General features: G+C 40.4%; 2 protein-coding genes, 1 non-coding gene and 1 pseudogene across 3 annotated transcripts in view; 3 read left to right on the forward strand and 1 right to left on the reverse strand.

Moving 5' to 3' along the window:
• Positions 1–163: 163 nt before the first annotated feature.
• LOC145404097 (barrier-to-autointegration factor pseudogene) lies at positions 164–615 on the forward strand (annotated as a pseudogene).
• Positions 616–676: 61 nt separating this feature from the next.
• LOC145404095 (protein YIPF3-like) lies at positions 677–2,406 on the forward strand. Its single transcript, XM_080275709.1, has one exon. It carries the CDS (start codon positions 677–679, stop codon positions 1,421–1,423), a length of 747 nt encoding a protein of 248 aa, XP_080131835.1. The 3' UTR covers positions 1,424–2,406.
• A 10,579-nt stretch (positions 2,407–12,985) lies between these two features.
• LOC145403955 (FYVE, RhoGEF and PH domain-containing protein 6-like) overlaps positions 12,986–22,487 on the reverse strand; it is a 32,890-nt gene continuing 23,388 nt past the window's right edge. The window contains exons 5-9 of the mRNA XM_080275557.1: positions 20,439–20,540; positions 17,438–17,659; positions 15,467–15,649; positions 15,207–15,316; positions 12,986–13,025 (exon numbers count right to left, since the gene is read on the reverse strand). Coding sequence (XP_080131683.1) covers positions 12,986–13,025; positions 15,207–15,316; positions 15,467–15,649; positions 17,438–17,659; positions 20,439–20,540 — 657 coding nt within the window. The remainder of the gene's footprint in view (positions 13,026–15,206; positions 15,317–15,466; positions 15,650–17,437; positions 17,660–20,438; positions 20,541–22,487) is intronic.
• LOC145404172 (5S ribosomal RNA) lies at positions 17,195–17,313 on the forward strand. Its single transcript, XR_013898121.1, has one exon. It is a non-coding gene; the product is annotated as a 5S ribosomal RNA (ribosomal RNA).

Here is a 22,487-nt window from a genome sequence, read left to right on the forward strand (position 1 = left end):
GAGACGAAGCCCAAGTGCAAGGCTTGTTGTGCCTGCCCAGAGACAAAGAAAGTTAGAGATGCATGTATTGTGGAGAATGGGGCTGAAAATTGCCAAGAAGAAATTGAGGCACACAAAAAGTGCATGAGAGAGATGGGTTTCAATGTGTAAGAGTGTCACCAGCTGAAGCGCATGTTAGGCAAGATCACTGGCACTTGGATGGTTAGTAATGTTGATGGTTGTGGACAAAAAATTGGCATTTTGTTTTTAGTTTCATAAGTATTTGTGTTGGACATTTTTCATTTGTTGCTGCAGGGAGAGTAAAAGTCATTTTTGAAGGAAAAACACTGTACAGGTGAGACAATGACCACAACGTCCCAGAAGCATACACTGTTTGTGGCTGAGCCTATGGGTAACAAGCCAGTGACAGAACTGGCAGGAATAGGTGAAGTACTGGGGCGTAGGCTGGAAAATCGAGGCTTTGACAAGGCTTACGTGGTTCTTGGTCAGTTCCTCGTACTGAAGAAGAATCGGGAACTCTTTGTGGAATGGTTACAGGACCTTGTTGCTGCCAACTCTAACCAGGCATCAGAATGTTATCAGTGTCTTGCTGATTGGTGCAGTGAGTTCTTGTAACTGCTGCTGCACTAAAAGCTTGTATGTCATTTTTTAAGTGTCTGGTATTGTCCTTTGCATAATGACTGATATTGAGGGTAAGCAGAAATCAGGGAACTGCAACTTGATTAAAAATTTGTCAACTAAACCTGAAGGCAACATGACTCAGAGAGGCTACTCTTCCATTACCATTGAATCCCTTGATTCAAAGACCCAGGGTAAGCAGGTATCAGTAGTGGACTCTTGTCAGAGGGTATGGTACTCAGTGCAGCCACTGTTTTCTGTGGCCAATCATACACTACCCCACAGACTGCTCACTTCCCTTGTGCCACCATTTGGGTTCCATCATTACCGCAAAGTTTACACTGATCTCAAGGGGCCAACTTTAGTGGTGGTAACACTGACAGCTATTCTGCTCTATGGCCTGATGACCCCAGGCCGAACACTGAGCTGGGCACTGTTAGTCACTGCCAAGCTGACCTTTGGGTACTGGCTGGTGTTTTCAGCTCTGGCTTCTATCCTTGGATTTCTGTGTCACACCAAACTGTCCCCATTGCAGCTGCTGGCCATCAGTGGGTACAGCCTCACTGGCCATTGCTTGGTGTTACTGATTGCTGAGCTGCTGCATCAAGAAAACAGTCACGCAATGTTTTTCCTGCTGACCACAGTGTTTGGGGGACTGGCCACAGGACGACTGGCAGTGGTGACCCTGACTTGCACTCCTGGTCCGCCACAACGCCTCATTCTGGGCTCCATCCTTGCCTCCATTCATATTATGCATCTTGTTTATATCCACTTTGCTTGCATGAGGAAAAAGTTTGCAATCTAGACCTTGGCAACTGACACGGCAGAACTAATCTGTGCAGTCTAGGTCAGGGTTAAAAAGAAATTGGTACATCTGAAATCTCACTGCTGCAGTGTTTGTTTTTTGTTTGTTTTTCTGATTAAAGGAAAGTAACAGTTGAAAAGTGGAGTAACCTTTTCCATGAACATTATATTTTGCTGTCTAGGTAAGAAAAAAAAAAAAAAAGGGGTACTTTTTCCTAGTTGATTTTAAAGAAAGTAATTTTTAAATTGAAATAATTTTCACAAGTATAGCTTTCTTTTAGATTAATAAAATCATTGAGCAGTAGCCAGAATGCAGTAAAACTTCAAAATATGTGCAATTCAGTGAAGAGGTCAGACATGATTGCAAGTTTGAATATGTGGCAAAATTTTACATTTTCTTTTACAATTTTTGACCAGGCATTGTGACAATAGGAGCATTAAATTATTGCTGACATCCTGTCTCATCAGGACCATGGTATTTTAGTATGGTACAGTACTATATCATAGTATACTTCCATTTGTATGCTTATAACTCATAAGGCAGTTGATGCAGAATGCTGGTATAGGATTCATAGACATTGTTTAGCTGATATACAGTTCATTTTCTTAAGTTAGTGGTTGTACAAGTCAAGAGAAGGAAGTTGTGTTCATTAACCTTGTGAGGAGTAGAGATTTCCCTAAGCTGAATAAAATATCTGCCATTAGACAATAAATTGCAGTACAGATATGACATCATTTCTGAGCAGTTAGTGGAGATATTTTTAAGTCTTTGGGGAGTAGAGCTTTCCCTAAGTTGAGTTGACATATCAGGCATTAGCCAGAATATGATACTAAAATGTGACTTTACTCCTGAATGGGTTAAATACCAAGTTTCCAGTGACAAGAGTTAGTGATCCAGTGGTAAGTGTAGCTCATGCTGGTAGATCAACACTTTTTGTAAATACTGTACTTTAATAGACATGCAGACTTCCATTAAAAGGAATTGAATTATGTGCATTTCATTATTATGAAGTACCTTTCAAGAAATGTTGCACATTTAGAATAAAACACGGGTAATACAGCATTGATCACTGACTTTTCGTTGTCATTGTCATCCTGCCTTTTTTCTCCCACCTAAGGTTGAGGTGAGGTAGGATCCAGAAAACGAGGAAAGGGAAAGCATGAAAGTGGAACAACAGTCAACAGCATGCCCAGTGAGATAGGCCAGACACTCACACATCATTAAAACCTCGCACACACAGAATCAAAAGGTAAAATTCAACTATGTGGTTGGAGGAGTTAGTGAAAACAGGAAATTGAGTGAAAATAAGAAGAAAGGCAAGGGACTCTACAGTCTTGATAAAAATGGCAGTAATGGATTATAGTAGATGATTCTTTCTGGCTTAGCAGACCCAATAACCACAGGGAAGCAACCTCCCCTGCAGGGCTGGCCTGTGCGGTGACCCGATATTCTCATGTAGTTGAGAGCACCTCGGTGTGGCAAGGTATGGAGAGAAGGTTGGTGGTTTGGTTCCTGGGTGGATGCCACATTTGCATCCACCTAGTTGGCATGGGTACCATAGTAGGCTCCATATCACCCCATGATATGGTAATATGGTTGCCACCCAACATTAAATGGTTTCCTGGGTTACAGGAAACTGGTTATTAGACTTGCCACTCAGTGTAGAGCCACTTGAAGTGAAAAGAAGGATAATAAAAAATGACAGAAAGGAAAGGGAGAATTAGGAAGAGAGGAGGGCACACAAACTAGTAGACTAAAAGTGTTGGTAGAAGTAGGCAGCGCTATGTTGAGTGAGTGGATGATGATGATCACCACCTGCCACTGGTAAGAGTACTTAGCAGAATACTGTATCCTGGAGTGAAACTGCAGAAGATAGATCTTTGGAACTCAGTGTAGGATGCAGGGTGGGTGGTGGCACCCACCATCCACTCACATGATGTAGTGCACTACCGTCAGGTGACTGCACTAAGTGACAAACCAAATGGTATCTCATAGTCCAGGAAATCATACATTGGGTGGTACCATATAACCAGATGGATTCCTGATGGTCTAGTGAGTTAAAGGCATTCTAAAGGATGGGGCCCAATGTGTTTACATGTGAGGAATGGTTGGGGTTTATTATTTACCTGATGGTGAGTAGGTGGTGGCGACTATCATCTGCTTACTTTATTTAGTGCTGCCTGATTCTGCCCTCCCATTTCTTGTTCTATCTCAATGTCCGAGCTCCTCTTCTCCTACTTCTTGTTTTCCTCTCTGTCTGTTGTGCTTTTCCATCTCAAGTGGCTCCACACTGAGTGACAAGCCTAATGGTTTCCTGTAACCCAGCAAACCATGTAATCAGATTATGTGGTGAAGTGGAACTTGCTATAGTGATTCTGTTAACTGGGTGGAGAGGTGCAAATGCTGTGTCCATCCATGAACCAAATTCTCAAATTATTCCCCACACTTTGCTGTGGTGAGGTGCTGTCATTCGCAAGGAAACATTGGTGGACTTCACAGGATGGCCCTGCAGGGATGGTTGCTTGCCTGCAGTGTATGGGTCTGCTCAGCCAGACAAACAGGGGTTGATCAACAACATCTCTCATAATACCATTCAGTCATCCACTTTTTTCCAGTTGCATTCCTTGTATTCACAGTGTCATCATATCTCCTGTGAATAAATCACTACTGTACAGTTTTGAATACTGTGATCTCTCAGTTAATGCATTGTTTTGTGGTGCAGTCACAAATAACAAGGTAAGGAAGGAAGAGTGTGACCCTCTTTGTGAGTGAAATGGCTGATTTGGGAGTTGTTTTATCCCTTGCAACATGACAGCTTGAACCAAGTGTAAGGTCGCTAGGGTTTTGTCAGCCCGCATGTGTGTGTCTTGTGTGTGTTGTATTTTGATGGTAACCATCATCCACCCACTTGATGTAATGCTGCCTACTTCTTCTTTCAACTTTATTATTATTTTTCTGTGTCTGCCCTCCTCTCCTTCTATTTCTCTTACCTTTCCTGGAACTTTTTATTACTCTTCTTTCCATTTCAGCTGGCTTTACTTTGAGTGACAAGCCAAATGGTTTCTTGTAAGCCAGGAAACCATTTACAGCATTGAGTGGTAACCATTTAACCAACCCATACACATTGCCTGAGTGTCAGCAGTTGAGTTGGCGGTCCCTCTCCATTAAACAACTAAAACAGCTGCCGCTTACAGGATTATGGCATCTGTCTATAGAGAGTGTGTGTGTGTGTGTGTGTGTGTGTGTGTGTGTGTGTGAGAGAGAGAGAGAGATCTTATCAGAGAAGAATTTAAGCCTCCTCTCCCTTTCTCTTCTGTGCTTCATGCTCCTCTCTCTCTCTCTCTCTCTCTCTCTCTCTCTCTCTCTCAAAATATTCATAAATGGTACAGCCATAAAAAACAGAAGGAGAGAATAGATTACAATGTGGGCTTAAGTGCTAAAACCATAACAGCAAGGAGAAGGCAAAAGAGGGAATACAGAAAAAAATGAGCATAAAAGAAACATAAAACTTTTGAATTAGATGATGAAAGTAATGGAGAGAGTCCTGGAAGGTATGATAAGGGAAAGAGTGAATATTGATGAGATGCAGTTTGGGTTTATGCATGGCAAAGGGACCACTGATGCAATGTTCATTGTCTGAGTTTCAGGGAAAATATATAGGAAAGAAGAGGGAGCTGTACTTTGTTGCTGTTTTTTGGAGGAGGCATTTGACACGAGTTCCTAGGGAAGTGGTGAAGTGGGCAGTGAGAAGCTTGGGTTCAAGAAGTGGCTGGTTGAAGTGGTTATGGCAGTGTTTGAGGGTGCTCACACCCTGTTGAAAGTGAGTGGAGATATGAGTGATGAGTTATCTGTGAATTTCAGCATGCACCAAGAATCAGTCTAGAACCTCTTATTTTTTTCATGGTGCTTGAAGCTTTCATGAGACTTCAGAAAAGGACTCTGATGGGAGATACATGCTAATGACATGGTTTTGATTGTGGAGAATGAGAGGGAGGCAAAGGAAAGATTCATGATATAGAGAGATATAATCAATGGGTACAAGAGTTTGGGAGTAAAATCAGGTACTGTAATACAAGTGATGATAACTAGGGCTGATGGCAGTCCTGTCAGAAGCTGAGGGAGTATGGCCATTTGCAGTTTGCCACAAGGGCATGGGAAGTAACCTCATCTTGTGCAATGTTTCTGATAGTGGGTGTATAGGAGATATGGAATTGAAAGTGGGCTGTGAAATAATGCTGATTTTGTGTGTGCAGTGTGCTGGAGAGCATGTAATCAAGAGGCTTGACAGGATTGATGTCACTGGAGAGTCTTGTTAGTTTGTGGAGGAGTTTTGCTATTTGGGGGACATGTAATGTGCTGTAGGTGAGGCCAGAGCTAGGTTAAGGAGTGGTTGGAGGAAGTTCAGGGAGCTGTTGCATCACCTGACATTGAGAGGGCTCTCGCTCCATGCGAAGGGGTACTTGTATGCAGCATGTTTTAGGACTGTAATGCTGTATGGTAGTGAGACTTGAGTTTAATACTGTACAGTACTGAAACCCAGGCAGTAAAGGAAGAGGATATTCATAGGCTCAAACTTACAGAAATGATAATAATTAGATAGGTGTGTATTGTGTCCTTGAATGAGTGGCCTGGGGCGGTCAGGATTGTGTTTCAAGAGTTGAAAGAAAGGATGGGACTTGAATGAATAAGTGTTGTGATGAGGAGGGGAAGACTGAGGTGGTTTGGGCATGTTGAGAAGATGGAAGATGACAGCCGGGTGTGGCAGGTGAAAGGTAGGAATATTAAGGGTAGGGTTACGAGAAGCAGACCAAGGAAATCCTGGGATGTGGTCATGGAGTGTGACATCAGGGATAAGGGACTGAATAGGGAGGCAACCACAGGTCTAGCAGCATGGAAAGCTGCCATTAGTTGATAAGGCCTATGCATGGAAGCATATTGGAGCTTTTATAATGAAACAAAACTTATTGGTTAAAACCCACACTCTACAGTTGGTCTCAGGACAAACCTTAGACCTAGCCCTGTAACCTTAACCTTTGGCTGATTGCTGTCATAACTGATTGGCTTCATTCTTACCTGACCCTTAGTCCATTCACCAGGTTTGGTTCAGATTGGATCAGAAGAGTTTAATTTGACCTTGCCATGTGACTTTGACATTTTACTTATTTATTTTTTATTTTTTTTAACAATAGGTCAATTCCATGGTTGATCCTCATCCCTCCGGTCATGTTTGGTCAAAGTCGGATTGAAACTGTCTCAGTTATTTCATTCAGACACACAGGCATATGGGTGGAGCTTTGACCTTGCCTTGTGACCTTTGCCTTTGGATGATTGTTCCTGAAATTAATTAGTTTTGTCCTTGCCTTACCCCTCAGTTCTTTTGCCAAGTTTGGTCTCAAGTGGATCAACATTGTTTAAGCTGACCTTACCATGTAATATTGATCTTTGACCTTGTTCTGTGACTTCCACCATTGATTCATAGTTCTTAGAGTTGAATCCCATCACTGCAGCTTACTCTGATGATCTGAATTGGATAAAAGCTCTAACTTGACCCTACCATGTCACCTTGAGGTTGGACCTGTTATTCCCAAAGGTACAGTAATTGGGTGGCCCTAAGGCTGACCCTAGTCTTTTCATTGAATTTGGTCCAAATTAGATAAAAAATGTTTTAGTCGATATGTTCTCATGCAAACTTGCATCAACCAAATTGTGGGCTTGCCCTTGACCATGGTCTGTAACTGATTGTTCTCAGAATTTAATTGTTTTATTCATGCCTTCTCTTAACCCCTTCACCAAGTTTGATTTAAATCTGATCAGATCTGTTTAAGTTGACCCTTACCTTTGACATATTTTCAAAATTAATAGGTCAGTCCCATGGCTGACTCTCAATCATTCCACTAAGTTTGATTCAAATGAAATAAAAACTCTGAGTTTTAGTATTAACCCAATTGTGCACCATTGTGCAATTCACATCACCAAAATTACCACATCAAAATTATCTCTCACAGATGCGTGATGATGTGAATCCTGTCATGAGAAATATCTCCTGATGAGCATTATGACTCACCGAACCTGGAATAAATTAATTTGAGGGAAAAATGTTCGTCAACTGTCACTTAGTGCATCCCTTGTATGTAGAGCATTGTATGCAGTCACCTAGCCAGAAACTTATTGCTTTACATGAATTACACACACTCATGCACACACGCACGCACACATGCACGCACGTGCGCACACACACACACACACACACACACACACACACACACACACACACACTCATTGATCAAAACACAATGCCTTTCACATGTGCACATGGTTGTAAAAGGGAAGGGACAGACATGCATCTCCTCTTTATGATCACCCTCCACATGACTTTGTTTAGTGTGTCTCTTCTCTTCCCATCTCATAGTGAAACTACTGACATGGTGGCATAAATACCATTCCTGTAAGAGCTGCTTTGCTGCTGTTTGTCCATACTCTTATGGTCCAGATAAGTGTGTCTCCTTACAGTTATCACCTTTGTTGTCTTACAGCATCAGGCTTTGTCTATAGTGTACTTTCATATGGCATTAGGAAACACATCTATGACTAGGCTTTTCCTCACTTTTCCAGTCAGATTTATTTTAATTTTTTCTTTCCACTTTATTTCTTTATTGTCCTCCTCAACACAGTGTAGCTTGCATTATAGTAAAAAATATTACTATACAGTAGAGTACACACTGTGTTGCCTGTGTTGTGTGTGTGTGTGTTGTATGTGTTGTGTGTGTATGTTTTGTGTGTACAGTAGATTTTTATAACATTTGAGTGTTGCAAGGTGTGTAAGGTACTTTTGGTAGAAGTATAGGGATAAAAAGAATGACTTTGTCTGAGTGGTCAGAAGCAGTTAGGTCTTTATAATAGTTTCCCTATTTCTTTATAGTATGGTTTAGCATAATACATTACTCTGGCAGGATCAGCTACCTGTATTATGGGGAAGCCCAGTACAGCTTTGCAAGCCTGAGAACCAATCCTGAGGCTTCTGAATTCCCTTTTTGGGTAGATTGTGTAGGAGCAAGGAAATTATCAGTCCTACAATCCCACTTCTATGTAATTCAAGTTGTAGGATGTGACTGGTTGCTCTGCAGTGATGGGTAATAGGATTACAGTTTCACTGTGCCTTGGTTAACCCACAAAACTGTAAAGGTGGAAGTATTTCATATTTACACCCTTTGTCAAGATAATTTCTTAGTCAAATTCATGTTCATTTGTTTGTTCAGTCATTTATAAAGGTTTGCTTGTGTCAACCTTTGGCACCTGATGATGGTCTCCATGCTGCTCAGTCTCTAACAGCCTTTCTAGTCAGTTCCTTATTCCTGAGGTTGCATTGTGTGACCTCATCCCATGTCTTATTTTGGTCTGCCTCTTGCAGTTCTATCCTCAACATTCTTACACCTCACCTTCCACACTCCATTGCCGTCCTCCATCCTTTCTACAGTCCCAAACCATCTCAGTCCACCTCATCTCATTATAACACTAAAACGTTCAAGTCCCATCCTTCCTCTCAGCTGTTCATTCGCAATCCCTACCCCCTCAGGCTTTGCATTCAAGGATGAATCACACATCCATATAATCATTTTCATCTCTGTACGTTTGAGCTTATAGATGTCCTTCCCCTTTACTGCCTAAGTCTTGGTACCATACATCATTACACTCTACACTTGCTGCATACAATGACCCCTTAGCATGTAGGGAGAGCCCTCTTAGTATCAGTAGGGGTAACAATTACATGAACTTTTTCATACTAATCCTTATCCTTGCTACCAAGCTAGCTCCAGCCCTCCAGCACATATGTCCCTCCATATAACAAAACTCCTTCACACACTGGAGACAGTCGAGCAAGATTAATTCTTTTCCACCTCTGCAATACTGTATTACCTGTCTATCTATCTATCTATCTATCTATTGCCAGATGCCTCAATCCCGTACGGGGTGGCCACAAACATATCGCCTCTACGTTGCCCAGTCCCCCACAGTTTCACTGCTCTGCTCCCAACTCACACCCCCCTCTTTCATATACCTCTCCACCCCATCCCTCCATCTCATCCTCGGCCTCCCCCTCCCTCTCCCCCCCTCCACCTCACTCACATACACTCTCCTCATCAGTCTCTCACCCTCCATCTTCTCCACATGGCCAAACCACCTTAGTGTGTTCCTCCTAATGCTTCCTATCACATTCACATCCTCACCACAACGCTCCTTTATATATATATGTATATTACCTGTAATGGTGAATATTCTTTTACTATGAAACACTCAGTACTTAGCTGTAACTATTGTTCCTCAAGGGGATTAGTAATTCAGTGCTTACTTCTATACAACAATCATTATTCGTGCAGAGTTGTTTTCTTCATCTCCTGGAGTTGAGCTTTTTCCTACAGTACACTTGCTCAGAATAATTTTTGATAATTGTAAAAAAGCAGTGTTGGGATACTTTTTATTGTTTGGTTGTTTTGTGTACATGACTAGATGGTCTAACATGAGATGGGAGTTTCATCCCTGAAGAAAATACACAACTGTCAGGTAATAGATCAGATCATACAGTCAAAAGTTAAATTCAGTGTATAAATAAATTAAAATGGGAAAAATATGCTGAAAAGCATACTTTAAGGTTTTTACAAATAATGGTAGTGTTGGGAAAAGTTAGGGGGATTTTTATACAAATTAGTGTTCGTAATAAGTGTAAGAAAGGGTACCACTGCTACAACAGGCAAAGGGCTATTCCTTAACAGTTTGGGTACATATCACATGCTCTGTGGCCACATAGCAAATCAGCAGCACTATGTTTATATTGTAGTAAAAAGAAACACAATGGAAACATTTGCATAATAACTAGACAATAGAAAACAAGCACTTAAAAGAAATATCATTGACTGGTTATGTTCTGGATTGGTACAAACCTTATTAATATGGGTAAAATACAGTACCGGTACTAAAACATGGCTCAGGCCCATGCTTCTTGGAGTAAGTAATATTCTACCTTTTGGTATTGAATAACACCTGTACAAGTTTTGGCACTGATGGAGTTAAGTCTGTAGAACAATAACAACTACCTGGTAGTCCTGTGTTACCACTTGCAAGGTGTAGGGGCCCAGGGCAAGACTGCTGTAGTCCAGAACATTTCATTACAAGTTCATATAATATTACTGTACTTAATAAAAAAAAAAGAAATCTATAAACACTAGCAAAATCTCGATTGTGAGCCTCCTTAAGTTGTGAGGTATAAACTGGTCAGGAAGTCAAAGGGCAAGCTGTAGAAATTCACCATTAAGGTGCAAAAGGACATTATCGTGGCCTTAATTTCCATGAGGTGTATGGAAATGATGACTGTGTAATAAAAAAAACAATGTTTTATGATTAGCCCAAGGATTTATATATATATATATATATATATATATATATATATATATATATATATATATATATATATATATATATTTATATATTTATATATATTTATATATAATTTTTATTGGCTAATGCTACATTATACCCCCTTGGGCTTTAGGAATTAATATTATCATATAATGTATATATATTGTACACCTATGGCCCTAACCTTTACATTAATCATGATAAACAGTTTATCTTTAAAAACCTTAAAAAAGAGGAGGAGGAGAGAAATCTGTACTGTACTTATAAATCCTGTGGCTTAGTCAAAAAAATGATACAAACAGTCCTCTGGGAGACTAGCCTTATATAAAGACTATAACACCATTCAATATTATATATAGACTGTGTATATATTTATACCATATATGACACATATTCTGTATATTTACTTAAAGAGTTCCTATTGACAGATCATTTGAAAGAGCATCACAGACTTGGAAAGACACAGAAGATCCCACTTCAGGCACAAGTAAGGACTTGGATCAGTTTATTATCAGTATTATCATCATCATCATACCATCCCTACATTCTACCGATAATTGGATCATTTCACTACCTGATTATTATTACTTACACATTACAGTATATATACACCTTTGTTGTAGACAGCTATAAATTTCCAGAGATATGTTTTGTATATATTTTCTGTTTTTCTATGTACTCCACTGTGTATCCTCAAAACTTAGGCATGATGTGACCAAATTGCCCACATAATAACACACTCTTCTGTTGTGGCAAGGCAGATACAGTATGCAGATTGTCTGGCTTTGTTGAGGACCATTGTTTCAGGGCTTTGGGATTAATCTGGAGGGCTGAGAGTGGTGATATTGTGACAGCATTAAAGCACTCATGGCCATCCTGTGTTTCGTAACTGTGTATGGCCATAATTTGTAACCCTTTAGTGCAATGTACATGTAATCTCTCTTACTAAAAGAATGTTCTTGGTTGAGACATGGATGAATAGAATGGCCTTTACTGTATATGATTTTAAGTGTTGGTGATTTGCAGCTAAAGGGTTATTCCAAGATTGTTTTGGGGTAGGTAAATTAAAACTATTTGCATTTAATGGAGGGCAGAATGAGTTATTTGAGCTCTTGCTTGTTGTATGTCGTGTGAAGTGCAGACTGACTAAATCACTTCCTCACAAGTGCAGGCATCTAAGAAGTAGTTATCAATATTCAGAGGTTTGCCTTCCCCTTGACAGATCTCAGGTTTGAGAATATGACCATTATTGCATACAGAGGCTTGGTTCTTCCACCTGGTCCTGAGATTATTGAGTCATTTGTAGCTTTTATCCTAATTGTGTGGTACAGTACAATATATACAGGTTAGTTACACATATTGTTATAAAGTTTGTTTGTAGAATTATAAATACAACACATCAGAACCTTTACTGAGTACTTATTAGTCAAAATCATACTGTACTTTGCTCATATAACTTCTAAAACATTTTTTTAATGTAAAATTTTCAGTATATTTTTAAAAAAATCTGATATGCAGAGGATTCCCATTTTCTCAATTTTTAACTATAATCTCATTTGCAGATCTGCTTGTTCAGGAAAGCCACTTCAGGCCAGAGGTTGTATATAGAAGGTGAGGACATTGCTTCATAAACAGACTTAAGATCAGCTCCCTTTTATAGTTAAGACTTGTTTTGCAGGAAGGTCAAGGAGAAGGCAGAATCTCCCCATGTCATTTGCTGTTCCTAGTTACAAGTACCATCTCTTCGAAGTTACAAGTACCGTAAGCTGTTTCACGAATTTCATCCCAGATCTTTGGTGCTGGAGGCATGTTTGGTGTGGTGAATGAGATAGGATAATTCCTTCCTTCATATGAGGGCTTATTCTTGCCAGTCAGGAAGGCACCTTTAACTCTAACTTACCATCTTACAGTATTTATGCATGTGACTCATTAAAATAATCTCATGCATGTTATTCATGGAATCTCTGTTGATACAACAAAGACAGAAATACAGTACAAGAGGATGGTAAGGTGTAGTATGCAGAATAAATTGGTAAGAAGAGGCACCAGAAAGCTGACAAGAATATGCCCCAAGGGTACTTTGGACCAATGACAGTGACGCAGGAGGACTTCGTGTGTAGTGAGAGGGCATAGGCATGACAAACCCCTTTGTCAGGTCAACACCACAGCCTCTTTCATGGCTTGAATCCACCTGAAACAGTGTATTCATTTGTTATGACTGAGAAATCACAAGATAGTGTTATCATATGTTAATAATATATTATGACTGAGAATCACAAGATATGATTTTTGATATATGAGAAAAATGCCTAATGTGACACACAGATGACATCTTTCCAAAAAAGTTATGGCAATACTTTCACTCTTGTCACAACCTCAATGAACAGCTTGAAATGCAGACTGAAGAGGGCGACACCTGTCACCTTTTCAAACGCCACTGTGGATTATCTAATTGTGTATACAGTGTTACTAAAACTGTTAATGATGTGGTTTGTGGCCCTTAGGAAAGCTATCATTGTTTTCATAACAAGCCTAATATCAACTGAATGTACAGTGTCAGCAGTATGCAAATCACTTAAAAGGCACATAACAAGCTATACAGTATTTAAAATTGTTTATGCACTGACATCATCACCATAATCATCACAATTATCCTCACCAATTTCATATGTACACATGGAATGAAGCAGATACAAACCAAGGCTCTTTAATTTCTTTGGGGACATAACTTAAAGATGCCTCAAGGACCGTCTGCCCTACTTCTGTACTAATGAAAGGTACAAGGCTGCTTGTAATACAGGTGCTTAGCAGTGAGTTACAACATCCTTCTACCAATACAGTGGGAGATAGATTTCCAGCCTTTAGCTACTCTTGCATTTCTCATATGTCTTTTATGACATATGTCCCCAGAAAACAGTACTGCAATAATTTTTTTTTTAATTTTTTTTTTCCCCACTATTTAGATAAACAAAAATTGTTTGATAATTGATAGAGTGTTATATACCGAAAAACCTGTTTTAGCAATTTAATTTAACATGGTGGCACCATTATAACTGGGTAGTGTAGCTGCTTTGTTATACAGTTGTCTCTGTCAACCATCCTATCCACCAAGAGGAGGATGGTGGACTGCAGGAAATAGGCAACTTCAGCCTGCAGTCCATGGGTTCAAATCCAATTGAGCCTACTCATGCAGCTACTACTGCTGCTCGTCAGAAGAGAATATATAAGCCACATTTTTGTTGTCCGAGCTGACAGACTGGATTTGAAACCATCTTCGGTGAAACCAAGTTACTCCATTTTTGTCGGCCAAAATGATACGAAGCCGGCCCAAACATTTGTCATTGAAACCAAGACTGTCTTCGTATCTCACCCAAGCGAGGTCGGGAACAGTCTTGGTGCAGCTTGGGAGAGTAAGAATGGCCAGCAAGGACACGTAAATGATAAATATCATGAAATTAGCAGGATGTACAAAAAAGTAGGGTGCAGGAAGCAAATATTAATGACATGTAAAGCCAGTTCAGCACAACTAAGGGCTACGTGTATATTGCATATTCGACAGATGCTCTTCTTCAGTGAACCCCTCTGTTTACACTGTGATCACCAAGTGTAATTTTTTGGTTCTACGTATCCTGGACTGTTTTTGCAGACAGAAACCAAGTGCCCTAAGACGTGCTTGGAATCCCAAGCTTCAGCTTGGACGACAAAAACACGGCTATAGTGTAATTAATATGTTTACAGAGTTAATGTTTTGGTAATTAGTTAACTGCTTCAGTAAATAAATTTTTTACTTAAACATTTATTAGACACAAAGAGAGTATAGTGAGTTTATTGGAACAATTACCATATCTAATACAGGCAGTCCTTATTATGTTAGACAAAGAGAGTATAGTGAGTTTATTGGAATAATTACCATATCTAATACAGGCAGTCCTTATTATGTTAGAACTGGGTTTTAAAATATTCATTTTTCATACAGTTCGTGCTGGAAATAGAGGGAAGGCAGCAAATCAGCTTTATATTGTAGGTAGCGGTGAAACTTATATAGGCAAATTTTCTGTAATTTTCTATGAGTTGAGTAGCAAACATGAATATAGAAAGTGGTATATAATGATGACTTACTCCATACTGTATTCAGGATACAAATTCACCTATTATTTCACCTATTCTACTTCTCACCTCTGCTTACTAATACTGTATTCCTAAGCTAAGAGAGACTTAGTATTATATTCTACATAATTCTCTTTGATAAACTATGTCATGTAAGGAAAATGATGGACACACCCTAATTGTGAAGTAGAATATTGTAATAGTAGGTGAAGTTTTGTCCCTTAACATACAAGCATTATAGAAAGGTGGGTATAATAGTACTGACTTCTCTGCCAAGTGTGGTGAATCTGCCTGGAAGAGGAGTGGAGGTTGGCCACGATGTGAGAGCTGGAAGGCCAGGCAGTTGTCAAGGTCCTCAGTCACCTCCTTCACCTCCTGTCCAACCAGGATATGCGTATTATGCTTTGTTCACCATAACTATTGTAAGAAGAGATTACCAGTGACACTAGATAATGGTGATGGTTGTATTTAAACATTTCAGAACAGTGAGTCCTTGCAACTAGAAAAATAGGTTTTGATGATTACTTTATCCATAGGTTGGATATCATAGCCCAGGACGGGTAGACTGTAAAGTGCCATGACATCCTGTGGTGCCCGATACTCGTACAAGACCCTGTCCTTCAACACAAACCATCCCCGCCGCCATGACCGCCGCAGCAGTACACGCAGGTACCCACACATTTGGGAGCTGGCATCACTGGCACACACCTGCACCACACAAACAAATTAATTACCACCATCTTCATCATCATCATCATCATCATCATCATCATCTTCATCATTATCATCATCATTAATCATCAGTGATGATGACGATGATGATGATACTTCTTTCCCTACCAAAAGGTGGGGTGAGGAAATTAATTACACAAGATGTAGTACATATACAAGGGTTACTGCAAAGTGTATGTACATCCGTTGTTGTTTTTGTTGTTGTTGCTGTTGTGATCTCAGGTTCATATGAACGTGAACCTGGTGGACAACAGACTGGAGTTGCCCTTCTCCTGCAGGTCACCATTTTCCATTCCAGAGACAGAGAGTGACTTGAGGGATGTTTGTATGACTAGACACCATTTATATCATTTCCACCACTTGAAGGCATCCCTCTCCAGCACCATATGCACTAAGTAATCAAGAAATTGTTTATCTTTAATCCGACAACTGCATCATTAGGTTTCCTGGTCTGCCTCCCCATGTGCAAAAAAAAATGGGAAAAACTTTTCTCAAAAATAATACTTGTTCATATGAAATGAAAGAGTGCATGGAAAAGTATAGGAAAATCAAATATGAGTTCATTATTTACCATAGTTCAGCCATGATGAAGTAATGAGGACATTCCTGGTCCACCCTCCATGCTAAAAAAATAGGATTTTTTTTTTCTAAAAAATAATTTTTGCTTGTATGAAATGAATGAGTGCATGGAAAAGTATTGAAAAAACAAATATGAATCCATTATTTACCCTAGTTCAGCCATGGTGTAGTAATGAGGACATATGGGTGAAATATTTAGAGCACCCATTTCTAAAAAAAAGCTTGCTCATATGATGTACGTCACAGTTACAAACTTTCCATCATATGATGTAAGTTGCAGCTGTCGGGTTAATAATGCATTATACTGTCTTATACTGTATATGATAACTTACCATATGCTGTACTCATGTAAAATCATTTCAATTTATATGTGTGCTGAAATGAGGTCAGGAGAAACGTGATTTGCAAGCATCTGGTCAAGAGCATGTCCTAAGAGGATGGGAGCCACACTGAAGCTTAATATAACAATTTGATTAAAAAAAAAAAAAATTATAGTAATGTCATGATTAAAACTTCACCAACACTTCTGTGTTGTTTATGGCAATAGGAAGTGTTACATGAACTATTTTTATGTGGTAGGAGTATAAAGCACACAATAATAGAGTATGAAAAGGAAGGTTACTTTGTCACATGAGGAGGAATGGAAAAATGGAAGACAGGACACAATGCTTGCACATGATTGTCAGCTAGCTTTTGGTCATGGCTGTACCTTCTTTGAGGTTTAAGGGCCCAGGGTTAGTATATATGGGGTTAAATGACCTGACTGCTCCCGTTTGTGACATTACTTGATTGAAAAACGCTTCAGAACATTGACCTGTATATTTCTCACATCTTTCAAGGGTTCATGATAAATATTATTAGCCCTACAAGGATGGGATGCCATTCCTTAATGGAATAAAACCATCTGGAAGTAGCAAGAGTAATATTTTAAAAATTATTCATGCCAACGGCCATACCACGTTGAGTACACCGCTTCCCGTTCGATCAGCGAAGTTAAGCAACGTTGGGTCTGGTTAGTACTTGGATGGGTGACCGCCTGGGAACACCAGATGCTGTTGGCATCCCTACGTCAAGTGGGGTTGGTGGAGGATTAGTGCCCCTCCCTGTAAAACAATTAACTCTAAGCCCTTGGCCACCCTGTCTGGGATACATGGCGTCTGGCAATGAATGAATGAATGAACCTACCTCCACTAGTCTGTCTGGGACCTTCCTTCTGCTTCGCGCTCTACCACTTTCCCGAACCCCACGTTTGAACTGGGCTCGCAGGGTGTCTCCTCGTCCCGCCTCATCACACTTCTTTTGGAAATCTCGCTGGAGAACCTCAAAGCAACTGTCACACACACGGGCAACCTGGTTGCGTTTGTACTGTAGTGGCGCACGGTTGGCTGAGCAGTGGTCGCACACTACCTGCAGGGGGAGCAGACATTTGATGAAGGTTTTGTTGGGTGTGCTGTTATGGTTTGTGGTCATCATGATGTTGATACAGGCAGGCTTCATTTCAAGTCAGGGATTTGTTCCAAAATATCACAACTTTTCCCATATATTTAGTGTTGTAAGGTGGGGGTATTAGCATTGCAACTTTTATTAGCCATATTCCTCTAATTTATGTGGACTTAGGAGCAAAAAGAATGTATGACAAGGCTGCATATAATTAGGACATCCTGTACTGTCGTGGAGGGGTGTTGGTTGGTTGGTTAGTTGTGGTACTGTGAGTGAGTTGGCCAGTCTCAGTTAACTCTCAGGATGGGGACGTGGTGGCTGAACCGGTACAGAGGCGGCCTGCAGTCCTAAGGGACCCAGGTTCGAATCTTGTCTGGGACAAGGAACAGTTTAAGGATTATAATTTCATAATACAGACTTTACTGATCTACCAGGAGACCCACTGACATGTCATAAAAATATCCCTGCTAATACTAATACACCAGTCCAGTATGAGACAGCCGTAGCATGTATTCAGTATGGATGGTGGGTGTTAGCATTGAAATGGTGACATAAGGAGGTGTAGGAGGACTACTGGGCCATGGGATAGGCCCTGAAACCTTTGCCCAGAGTTGGGGGGGGGGGAGAAAAAGTTGAATAAAAGCATTTGGTAGTGGTTACCAGTAAGGGACAGTGCAATATTTAAGATTTGTTATGTCCTCAAAGGGGAAATGGAGACTTCTCTTAATCATTAGTGGATGGAGTGCCACTTCTAAATATAGTAAAATTATCTAGCAATTGCCAGCATAAATTAGTATAGATTTCTCAGTCCTGATAGTTAAGGATTGAAGTGACACTTCTTAATACTGTACTGTATATTAGTGGCTAATGGTTATATATAGAAGGTGTTCATGTATGGTACCTGGTTTTTCATGATGATTGTAATGTCATCATAATGGTCAGTATAGTATTTAATATATATACATATTGTTGAGTTATGGTGTGTAGCTGTTGGTGGTGCCTCCCAGTTCTTGCTAGGTGGGGCTTTAGGTGATAAGGTGGTGATTGTAGTACTTGAGGATATAGTTATTTACTGTAGATAGTTGACATGATGTCTATTGAAAAATTAATCTATGTACCTTTAGTTGTGGTGTTGCTCTTTTGTGATGCATGGAAGAGGCATCAGCTGTATTAATATCTGTGATACTGAATGGAATTGCATTTGGGGTACTGTACATGAATACCACTGTTAATATCAGTGTCATCAGTACAGTTGTCCATTGTGTGTAAGTTTGTGAAGTTAACATGAATGAGGTTAGTTTAAAGCTGAAAGGTACAACATTTGTTATGTTTGAAGTCCATGAACCCTGCTAGCATTTGTAGGTCTTTTCACCCGATGGCATCTCTCCATGTGTCACGATCTTGTCCATTTCCTTTCTCATTCCCTATCCTGAAGGTTCTTGTGCTGGACATCATCCCAAATCTTCTTCAGTCTATCTCTGAGCATTCTTTCCTGTACATTCACAACTGTGACCCTCGTCATCCAGTCACCCTGCCGCACCTCTTAACATGTTCAAATTCCCCTAACCTACTGCTTCACTTCACTTCTCTAATATCTCATATGTCAACCTCTCTCACAACACATTTTTCTCAGTTTTGTCATTCAGAGATGCCTACTTATCCATCTCAACATTCTCATTTCAGTGTGTTCCACAGAAGCACCATACCATATTTATGAACAAGTTGTACTTCATTTTTATTGTGAAATATGGTTACGATGATGATGAGTTATGAACACGAAAAACCAGTTATATGGAGAACAGCTCTATTCGAGTAATGATGGGAACTTAATGCCACGACCTGCTTAGATGTAATGCTCATCTCTGTAACTTAAAACGTAGAGCCTCGTTTCATTTATATTGTTTCATTCATAAAGGCTCCAACATGCTTGCGTGCGTTGATCTTGGTCACCTAATGGCAACTCTCCATGCTCCTCAGTCGCTGGTAGCCTCCTTATTCAGTCTCTTATCCCTGAGGTCACACTTTAAGACCATGTCCCAGGTCTTTTTCATTCTGTGTCTCGCAGTCTCACCCCCCAGTGTTCACTCTTCTCGCTTTTTGCATCCAACTCTCATCCCCCATCCTCTCCACATGCCCAAACCATCTCAGTTTACCCCTCCTCAGCACAACACCAATACACTCCAGTCCCATCCTTCCTCTCAACTTGTTCATTGTAAACCTAGCCTCCCAAGGCCTCATATTCAAGGACACACTGCACATTCACCTAATCATTGTCATTTCTGTATATTTGAGCCTACAAATATCCTCTTCCTTTAGTGCCTGTGTTTCACTATCATATAGCATTACACTCCTAACATATGCTGCATACAAAGATCCTTTAGCATGGTGGAAGAGCCCTCTCGATATCAGGAGAGGCAACAGCTCCCTGAACTTCTTCCAACCACTCCTCACTCTAGCCACAGAGCTAGCTCCAGCCCCACCTCCAGTACATAACATGTGTCCCAAGTAGTAAAAGCCAGTGGTGAGCTGTTCACTCACTCTTGAGATATATGGCCACTGCAACAAAGTTACCACAGTTATCTACCAACCCACAAAGGGTGGATGGATACCTGATTTGAGGGATGCCAGCTGCCTGCACCAGGACTTGAACCCTGGTGCTATTGCACTGGCAGCTTTATAGCTAGCATTGCTAAGTATTCAGCCACCACTTAATGGGTAAGGATATCTGCTTGTCTGTCTATGGTACCTTGCCACAGGCCCGACAGTGGTGCCTCCTGAAAGTGAGTGTGAAGGCCGCTGTGCATTGCTGGCACATGGTCACACGGTAGTCAGGGATCCACACTGGTGCCTGAAGGATAATAAAACACATTAGTCCTACATTATGCTGTGCTGGTATAGTTCTTTCACAGTAACTTGGCCTAGATTTTTGTCCTTTTGCAACTTATCTCACACAGCTCAGTGGCAGAACAGCACCGCTTTATGAGTAGCATCAAGCTGAAGTGTTAATCTTTTGCTACTACAGAGCATTCAAGATGGGCAGTTTTAGGCCAAGTTAAAGTGAAAAGACCCCTAGCAGTACAGTGAAATTGTACTTTACTCATTTTCTGTTCCATCTATTTACTTGACATGGGAAATGTCTCATGCCGAATGAGGGAGAAAATAATTTTTCTACTAAGATAAGCGATGTGCAAATTAGTTCCAACAGTATCTGCTTACTGAGACTGGAGGAAGGTATGTCAGTGTACTACTTTATTGTTTGTCATGGTGCTTGAAGCTCTTTCACATGACTTCAGGAATGGGAGATGTTGAATACTGATGACTTGGTGTTGACTGCAGAGAATGAAAGGGAGGTACAGAAAAGAATCAGGAAGTGGAGAGATGGAATGGGGCACAAGGGTTTGAAAATAAATTCAAATAAAACAAAAGTGATGATAACTAGGGCTGGTGGTGGTACTGTCACCTTCTGCAGTTTACCACAAGGGTGTGGGAAATAACTCCATCTTGAGCAGTGTTTGTGATAAGTGGGTGCATAAAAGATATTGTGGTATTAGAGGCAGATTGAAATAATGCTGATTTCGTGTGTGTCATGTGTCGAGTAGAGCATGTAGAGATCGAGAAGTGTGAAAGGATTGATCTTTCTGGAGAGTCTCTTGAGTGTTTTGTTACTTGGGGGACATGCAATGTGCTGGAGATGGGGCTGTAGCTAGGTTTGTGACAAAAGTAAGGAGTGGTTGGAGGAAGTTCAGGGAGTTGTTGCCTCTCCTAATACTGAAAGGGCATTCCCTCAGTGCTAAGGGATCCTTGTTGTGGTATGTGTTTGGAGTGTAATGATGTGCAGGAGTGAGACCTCAGATGTATAAAAATGACATTGATTAGATGGATGTGTTATGTGTCCTTGAATGTGAGGCCTGGAGGGGCTAGGATTGTGATTGAAGAATTGAGAGGAAGGATGGGACTTTGAAAGTAATGGTGTTGTGATGAAGAGTACAAAGTACAAAGGAGTGCAAAGGAAGGCAAACAGCAACAGACTTTATGGTCCTCTCAGAGCTGCTTGTTACAGAGTAGACTATGACTACTAGATCTGATTCTACATGCTGAAGGATAGGGTTAGTAAAGCAAGAAGGCTCCCCCCCCTCCAATCCCTCCAGTTAAAATTGGCAGGAAAAAGTGAGAAAAACCACCATGGAGCATGGAAAAACTGACATGGAAATTTTATAGGAAAGACTGAAAGGAAAAGTTAGATTCTATAATACTTTATCTATAAGCTACCAGTTTGAATAACCTGAAAGAGAAAGTAGTAAAGTAAATTTAATAATCAAATAATATATAACTAAGGCACGACATGTATTGGTACACTGAATAAAGGGGCATCTGTAGACACAGTGTGGATGTTCAGGGGTGGTAAGGTAGCCTTGCCTGGCACTTTTAAGGTAGGCAGCAGTCAATCAGGCCCCAGCTCCATTCACTCCACTGAGACAAGAAACTTTGCCATGTGGGACAAGTACACAAGTTTCCTCCTGAAGCAGTGATCCCTGGCACATTAAAAAAATCCCGATGGTGGTCACTTCACTAACAGGGACCCTCAGTGATCCACAGCCCATCTTAGGTCGAAAGTAAGAGTTGTTACCATTAACTAAGGGCTATCTGTGTACTGTATATCCTGGTCTATGTTTAAATTATATTTGCATTTAATTAATTGATCTGGACTCTGAGGGGAAAAAAAAAAGTTTATGTATACACGAGTGTTTTATTCTGGAGTAAACATATTAAGCTGGGGTTTAGGTGACAGATAGTT

This window comes from Coenobita brevimanus, chromosome 62, assembly GCF_032717465.1.
Source record: "Coenobita brevimanus isolate Jiangsu-jjx chromosome 62, ASM3271746v2, whole genome shotgun sequence".
NCBI lineage: Eukaryota > Metazoa > Arthropoda > Malacostraca > Decapoda > Coenobitidae > Coenobita > Coenobita brevimanus.